Raw genomic sequence first — 8,161 nt, 5'->3', positions numbered from 1 at the left:
GGGATCGCTGCTTTCACTGCGCAGCGATCCCTCTTGCTGTTCTGGCTTCTAGGATTCAAAATATTATTTTTTTGCTTGTTTTCCTCCTCCAAAAACTAGGTGCGTCATGTGGTCTGGTGCGTCTTATAGAGCGAAAAATACTGCAGTTCCTGGGCCAGGTCACAGGCTCACACCCTATTCATATCTTAAATGTGCCCTTAAGACAGGATTTGTGAGGAAAGAGACAATGGGGAGGGGCTTTTTCCATTTTCCTTTGACCTTGCAGAGAAAACATTTGGTCAGTTTGGGAATCAAAAATGGCTTCAGGTCGGTCTTCCTGTGCTGATCTATGTACATGCTTGGTTGGTCCACTTATGAACATTTAACATAGATCTAAGACCTCAAAATTCCCATCACACTTGCATCCCTCCTCCAGGGCCGCCCTCCATGTACCCTATAGAGAGACCACCTCCCCACAGAGGCCCATTTGCCTCTTGCCCCCCCTCCCGCCGCGTCACAATCCCCCTCCCGGCTGCCGGGGCAACTGCATCACAAACCCCCTTTCCCCTCAGCCTCCCCGGCCGGCCATTAGCTCCTGCCGGCTGGACAGCCGCCCTGCCCTGTGCCCCTGGGTGTGGAGGCCGGTGGGGATGTGGGGCTCAGCCAGCCAGCTGCTGGCCCAGTCGCCTCTCCCATGGGGGAGTCCAGCTTCCACTGCCACCCGTCCCCCGAGGGATGCTGCCTGGAGCTCCACGAAACCATCGCCATCTTGGTCGCTTTGATCGTCCTGGTCCATCTGGCGCTGAAGCTGGCCGCAGCGGTGAGGGGGCCTGTGATGGGATGATGAGCTGCTTGTGCGCAAAATTCTTAGTCCATCAGAGTTTGGCTAAGTCCACAAACCTCTGTCTGTAACGGAGCTCCTTAAGCATGGCTCCGTCAGTCGCTGGCAGAATCCGACAGTGGGCGTTTACGGAATTTCTTCCAGCATAAAAGCTCCTTAACGGAAACGCGCCTTCTGGACTCTCGGCGCGACAGTTTCCGGCGAGGAGTGGGTGTCCCTATAGGAGGTCCTGAAACCTCCCCACTGTTTTCGCTGGAAGTGTCTCTGAGCCATCCCTCCGACTCACTTTCCCTTGGAGCTCCTTCTCTCCCCCTGCTGGTTCCCTCCTCAGCTGATAAGTCTCTCCCAACCTCTGTGAGCCCTTTCACTTCCTGTTCTTCCGATGGCAGTTCCCTGACAGGGCCGTTGGCATGCATTTGTGGGGAGGGAGGGCCTGGATCAGGCCCCTGAAGCACTGGCGGGCAAGGGGACTGGAGGTCATTGTGGAGCCACAAATCTGGTGGCGCTGGGATGCTCTGCCCCCTGAGAACACTCTTCCCTACGAATCGGAAGTACCTGCAGGATGAGGTCCGTCGAGGCCAGCATCCTATTCCATACCCTCCCGCATTTATCTGATGAAAATAGGGGCGCCCTATTCCATTAGGGAAAGGGACGCAGGTGGCGCTGTGGGTTAAACCACAGAGCCTGGGACTTGCCGATCAGAAGGTTGGCGGTTCGAATCCCCGTGACGGGGTGAGCTCCCGTTGCTCGGTCCCTGCTCCTGCCAACCTAGCCGTTCGAAAGCACGTCAAAGTGCAAGTAGATAAATAGGTACCGCTCCGGCGGGAAGGTAAACGGCGTTTCCGTGCGCTGCTCTGGTTCGCCAGAAGCGGCTTAGTCCTGCTGGCCACATGACCCGGAAGCTCCCTCGGCCAGTAAAGCGAGATGAGCGCCGCAACCCCAGAGTCAGCCATGACTGGACCTAATGGTCAGGGGTCCCTTTACCTTTTATTCCATTATTATTATTATTATTATTATTATTATTATTATTATTATTATATTATTATTATTATCCCAGCCACCTGACAGCCATCTGGGCGGCTTCCTACATATATAAAAGCATAATAAAACATTTAAAAACTTACAGGGCTGCCTTCATACGTCTTCTAAAAGGTTGTACAGTCGTACCTCGGAAGTCGAGCAGAATCCGCTCCGGAAGTCCGTTCGGCTTCCGAAACGTTCGGAAACCAAATCGCATCTTCTGATTGGCTGCAGGAAGCAGCTCCTGCAGCCAATCGGAAGCCCCGTCGGACATTCGGCTTCCAAAAGAACGTTCGCATTTCTTACTTCCCCTATTACATTTAAAACTCATAAGCAATATCTCTATTCTTTATCGAGCTTGTCACGTTTCATATATTTCTCCTTACAAAACTTCTTGCAGTCCTCCTAGCGTAACTTGTTGGTTACAATTGCTTCTCAAATAGTTTGTATACTTCTGCCAATCTTCTGTAAATCTCTGGTCCCGCAGGTTTCAAATCCTTCCTGTCATTTTGTCCAATTCTGCATAGTCCATTAATTTCACCTGCCGTTCTTCTTTCGCGACGAGTGATTTCTTATGGATTTCTAGAGTTTTCCCATTGAGCCAATACATATATGCATTGATCAGTGAATCGCTCCATTTGTAGTCTTGTTGTCTGTGCCTCCAGTGGCAGAGCTAGCTGCTCCTGAACCCGGCACATTGGGGCGGCGCGATACACCCAGGGGGGATTTTGTCACCCCACTCTGGGATGGCACCCGAGTCGGACCGCCCCAACCACACACCCCTTCGTACGCCCCTGCTCTCACCCCCTTCCAATTTCCCTGTAACATAACAAAACATTCATAAAATAATATTGGCTGTAATATTGGAGGCGCAATGCTTCTGAACACCGGAGGAGGGAGAGTTGTGTTCGAATCGTGCTTTCGGGTTTCCTCTCCAGGCCACTTTGAGACCAGGACGCTGGACTAGAAGGCATCCCTTTTGGTCTGATCCTGTCCTGGTTAGATGCTCCAAACCCTGGCAGTGTTTTGAAAGAACAGGCTGCTGCTGCTGCTGCTGGAAAGCAGCTTTGAAGAGCCTCTGCCAGTCAGAATTGGCAGTATGGGGCTACATGGACCCGGCGGCTGGATTCAGGAGATGGCAGCTGCCAGGCCAGGCCAGAGGCCTCAGCTGAGTCCCGGGGGCCACCAGCCGTCTGACGTGGCCCCCTATAATCCTCCACCTTCCTCTTCTTCCTCCAGGCCTGCTATTATTTCTGCTGCCTGCTGGGGACACTGATTGGAACGATCTGTGCAAAGGGTGAGTTTATGCCTTTATGGGGACGTTTTATTCTCATTTATGAATGTTGTAAGAAAAAAAAATCTGCTCAGAGATGCATTTTAAATTAAAGGACACATTCTACTCATGTAAAAACACACTGATTCCCGGACTGTCCGTGGGCCAGATTTAGAAGGTGATTGGGCCGGATCCGGCCCCTGGGCCTTAGTGTGCCTACCCATGGGATAGAGTCACCAGCAAATTCAAATTATAATTTACCGTGTTTTGATGTGTATAAGACGCCCCCCCCATATATACGACGCACACTATTTTGGGGGACTCCAAATTAAGAAAACACCCCCTCAGCACTACCCATGTATAAGACGAGCCCCAATTTTAAACCTAATTTTTTGGTAAAAAAAACCCCTAGTCTTAATAAGAAAAAACATAGTCTTTGGTAAAAAAAACAAAAACTTAGTTTTGTTATAAGAAAAAAAAAACCCTGCTCCTTTTCCCTTATGGGGTCTCCAAGAGCCCGTATAGAGTCCTTAAGTGGGTTCCCTATTGGTAGGAGAAAATAACAGAGGCTAACCAGAGAATATTGAGAAACAAAGCAGCTAGTAAGTCTGATCTTTATTAAACTGTTGCAACAGGGTCCTCACCACACGCAGGAGGGAGGAGGAACCCAGAATGACGGTGCGCAGGCCCTTATAGAGACTCTTGAAATTTCCCACCCTGTAGCCCAAAACATCATGCATACATCACAGAAGGAGGCTGTCTACAGCAGAAATCCTGTCTGCCAGGGTACCTGATAATGGTCCCTGATTGCTTTACCTGGGCAGCCTGGCCATTCTTTTGTGACAGTTAACACTTTAGTTCCTGAGTCCAGGTCACAGGCTCACCCTATACCTACACAAATATGCCCTTAAGACAGAATTTGCAAGTGAAAAGACAATGGGAGGGCTTTCTGCATTTTCCTCCCTTACTGCAGAGGATTATTTGAGGTCATTGGGAGAGTCAAAATGGCTTCAGGATTGCTCTCCAGGTGGCGCTGTGGTATAAACCACTGAGCCTAGGGCTTGCTGATCAGAAGGTCGGCGGTTCGAATCCCCGTGACGGGGTGAGCTCCCGTTGCTCAGTCCCTGCTCCTGCCAACCTAGCAGTTTGAAAGCAAAGTGCAAGTAGATAAATAGGTACCGCTCCGGCGGGAAGGTAAACGGCGTTTCCGTGCACTGCTCTGGTTTAGTCCTGCTGGCCACATGACTCGGAAGCTGTACGCCGGCTCCCTCGGCCAGTAAAGCGAGATGAGCGCCGCAACCCCAGAGTCGTTCACGACTGGACTTAATGGTCAGGGGTCCCTTTACCTTTACCATCTCAGACACATGGTTTGTATACTTATGTATGTGTTTGCTTTGTACCTTTGTGAACATTCAATTTATATCTGAGACCATACAATTCTTACAACGTTAAATTTGTACACCAAACTTCATCCGTCAGGGTGGTTCACAACACAAAACTGCGATATCAAAACCACGAAATAGTAAAAATACGAACAGAAACAAACCAATAACCCCCCCCCAAAAAAAACACATTTAAAAGGGCATGGAATGTCAGCCGGTCTGAGAGGAAAGTTTTTTCCTGGTGCCTAAAAATGTATAATGAAGGCATCAGGTGAGTCTCCCCTGTGAGAGCATCCCACATGCCCTGTGTGGGACTCAAACCCACAACCCTGAATTTTAGAGTCTCTTGTTCTACCGACAGCCTTATCCCAGGCATGTAGATGTTGAATAGCAATGGGGATAGGCTTAAACCCTGAGGAACCGCATACTTTCTTTCCGCAAACCTTTTGTTTGCTGCATTGGAACCCAATGGTCCTTTGGTTGCCATTTTGAAAGATTATATTCGCGAGCCGTAATATTACTGAAAAGTTTCCGCACTTGTCAGAAATTGATCTTTAAGTTCACTTTGGAACTCCCCGTCACTTGACCTTAGTCAGGAACCATAGCTGTACTCCTTTTAGCTGCAAAACATTTTTGATCAGACCGGTCTACGCAGACACCGAGAGGCTAAAAGTCCTCGATTTATTTATTTTAGCTACCGTTGATTCTGGGATGCGGGTGGCGCTGTGGGTTAAACCACAGAGCCTAGGACTTGCTGATCAGAAGGTCGGCGGTTCGAATCCCCGCGACGGGGTGAGCTCCTGTTGCTCAGTCCCAGCTCCTGCCAACCTAGCACTTCGAAAGCACGTCAAAGTGCAAGTAGATAAATAGGTACCGCTCCGGCGGGAAGGTAAACGGCGTTTCCGTGCGCTGCTCAGGTTCGCCAGAAGCGGCTTAGTCCTGCTGGCCACATGACCCGAAAGCTGGACGCCGGATCCCTCGGCCAGTAAAGTGAGATGAGCACTGCAACCCCAGAGTCGGCCTGACTGGACCTAATGGTTACCTTGACTTTACCATTGATTCTAACCGTCTTTCAGATATCAGTTTTCTAACCGGTAATGTTAACGGTTTGCTCTGAGTTTTCGTAAAACGCTTCGAGGTTTGTCCGTTCTTCACAACAAAACGGTACATTAATTTGACTGAAGTAAAATACAGTTTGAAGACGGGAGGCTGAGGCCGGTTCAGATAAAAAACAACAACAGCGAAACATCAGGAATGAAACTGATCATAAAGTACAGCTACTCACAATGGAAATACATTGCTACATTCATAGAATCTTAAGAGTCAGAATGGGTTCCCAAGTGGTCATCTAGTCCAACCCCCTGAAGTGAGGAATCACAGGTGAAGAATTGCTAGGAAGATAGCCAGAGGCGGTTTAAGAGCAACAAATTTTGGCTGTACTGGGCACCCACCTGCAGGGGGCGCCACAACTGTGATGTAGATCGGAGGTCGAGGGGCGGGTGGTGCAAAATTTTAGTGTTGCACGGTTGCTGCTGAAATTTGAGAGCCCAAAGTCCGCCACTAGATGGGCACCCCACCTCTGTTTAAAAACCTGCAATGAAGGACAGTCCAGCTTGTGAGGTCATAGGCCCATAGGTTTGTAGAATTGTAAGGGACCCATGGGGTCATCTAGTCCAGCCCCCTTTAATCCAGTCCAGCCCCCTTTAGCACACGAATCGCAGCTACAGAATCCCTGGCAGGCAACTGGCTACCCTCTGCTCAAAAAGCTCCAGTCAGGGAGAGTCAAAATAACCCTGATTCAACTACAGCGGAACCTTGGTTCTTGAACTTAATCCATCCCGGAAGTCCGTTTGACTTCCGAAATGTTTGAAAACTAAGACGCGGCTTCCAATTGGCGCAGGTGCCCCGGAAACAATAGCCGACAGCCGCATCGGACGTTTGGCTTCCGAAAGACGTTCGGAAACCAGAGCATTCACTTCTGGGTTTTCGCTGTTCAGGAGCTGATTTGTTTCGTCAACTAAGCTGTTTGAGAAGCAAGGATCCACTGTATAGGACAGGGGTCAGCAAACTTTTTCAGCCGTGGGCCAGTCCACTGTCCCTCAGACCTTGTGGGGGGCCGGACTATATTTTGGGGGAAAAATACGAACGAATTCCTATACCCCACAAATAACCCAGAGATGCATTTTAGATAAAAAGCACACATTCCACTCATGTAAAAACATGCTGGTTCCCGGACCGTCCGCAGGCCGGATTTAGAAGGCGATTGGGCCGGATCCGGCCCCCGGGCCTTAGTTTGCCTACCCATAGTATATGATAAACAAGCCCATTGACACAGCAGGACAGTTGTTCGCCATTATTCAAATGCAACATTTTAAGAGAGTTCAATCTTTGCCGCTGCGGCCCTTTGCTTTCTCTTCCCAGAACCCGAGACGTCAAAGATGTGCGCCACCCCCAAGACGAGGAGAACCCAATCCCGGCGGCTGGCGGCGCAGTGGTCCGACCAGACCCTCCCTCGCCGACGCCGGCGAGAAAGCTCTTCGCCGCACCGCCGCTGCCTCCACTGCACCCTGGAGCCGCTGAAGGTCACCATGAACTTGCAGAACGAACCTTTTCCCTGCAGAGAGCACCAACGCCTTGGCCGGCGCCCCTGCCCTGATTACCTGCCGTGCCACGCTCTGCGGTGCTGCACCTGCGACTGCGACCCCCGGCAGCGCCCCCGCACGTCCTCAGCGCCTTCCCCTGTCACCCGCTGCCGGGACGTCGCCTGCGGCTCCTCCGACCCCATGCTGGCCTCGGGCAGCAGCAACGATCACCGGAACAGCATGGCGGTAAACCCCGATTACTTCTCGAGGTTGCCGGCGAGCGATAACCAGTACCGCTCCGGGCCGGAGGCCGAATACCCTGGGACGACGGGGCGCAGGCCTACCAAAGTCTACATCTACCCGGTGCACCCCCAAACGCCACCGGCGAGCCGGTCAGGCAGCCCGGAGAGAAGCTACCGGCGGCGAGGGACCATCGTGACCACGCCGGAAGAGCAGCCGGTCGAGTATGAGCCTCGGGAATCCTCCCGGCGGAAATCGCGCGCCGAACCAGAGCAACTGCTCAACAGCCCGCTGTCGCCACCGGCGGCACCCCGGTTCCACAGCATCGGCGGTGGCCCTTTGCCAGGGACGGCGCCGCCAGAGACCCCCAGCGCCAAACCGCGGTATTCCTGGCCTGAGCCGGCCGCCGTCTCGGACTGGGTGTACCGCCCAGTGAAACAGTAGCAGGGGCCCCATCCGAAATGGGAACCCGCAAGAGAGGAGGACGAGGACCTGGCCGCCCCGGCCTGAGTCACCTTTGGGTTGGGAAAGGAAATAAAAGGCAAAACCATCGACCGCACGTCCGTTCTGCGAAAGCGTTGTGTGTTGCGCAGCGATTCTGGTTGCGTTTAGGCCTGGTTTGCATTTAGGTGCCCTGACAGGAGCAAAGCAGCAATGAATCACGTGAAATTAGCTCTTAATTTGAAGAAACAGGATCTGGCTAGGGGTGCCAGGTCTAATGAGTACAGTGGTACCTCGGTTTACATACGCTTCAGGTTACACACTCCGCTAACCCAGAAATAGTACCTCAGGTTAAGAACTTTGCTTCAGGATGAGAACACAAATCGGGCAGCAGCGGTGCGGC

The 8,161-nt window shown here is 51.7% G+C and overlaps 1 protein-coding gene across 1 annotated transcript; it reads left to right on the top strand.

Annotated features, from left to right (window-relative positions):
* The first annotated feature begins 542 nt into the window (after positions 1-542).
* On the top strand, positions 543-7,876 carry LOC310746897 (uncharacterized protein). Its single transcript, XM_083581133.1, has 3 exons — positions 543-799; positions 3,080-3,137; positions 6,917-7,876. The coding sequence occupies exons 1-3, from the start codon at positions 674-676 to the stop codon at positions 7,759-7,761; spliced, it is 1,029 nt and encodes a 342-aa protein (XP_083437259.1). The 5' UTR covers positions 543-673; the 3' UTR covers positions 7,762-7,876.
* Positions 7,877-8,161: the final 285 nt, after the last annotated feature.

The sequence above is a fragment of the Podarcis filfolensis genome (genome assembly GCF_964270895.1).
Source record: "Podarcis filfolensis genome assembly, chromosome: 13".
Lineage (NCBI taxonomy): Eukaryota > Metazoa > Chordata > Lepidosauria > Squamata > Lacertidae > Podarcis > Podarcis filfolensis.
This window is presented reverse-complemented; position numbering and strand designations above follow the sequence as displayed.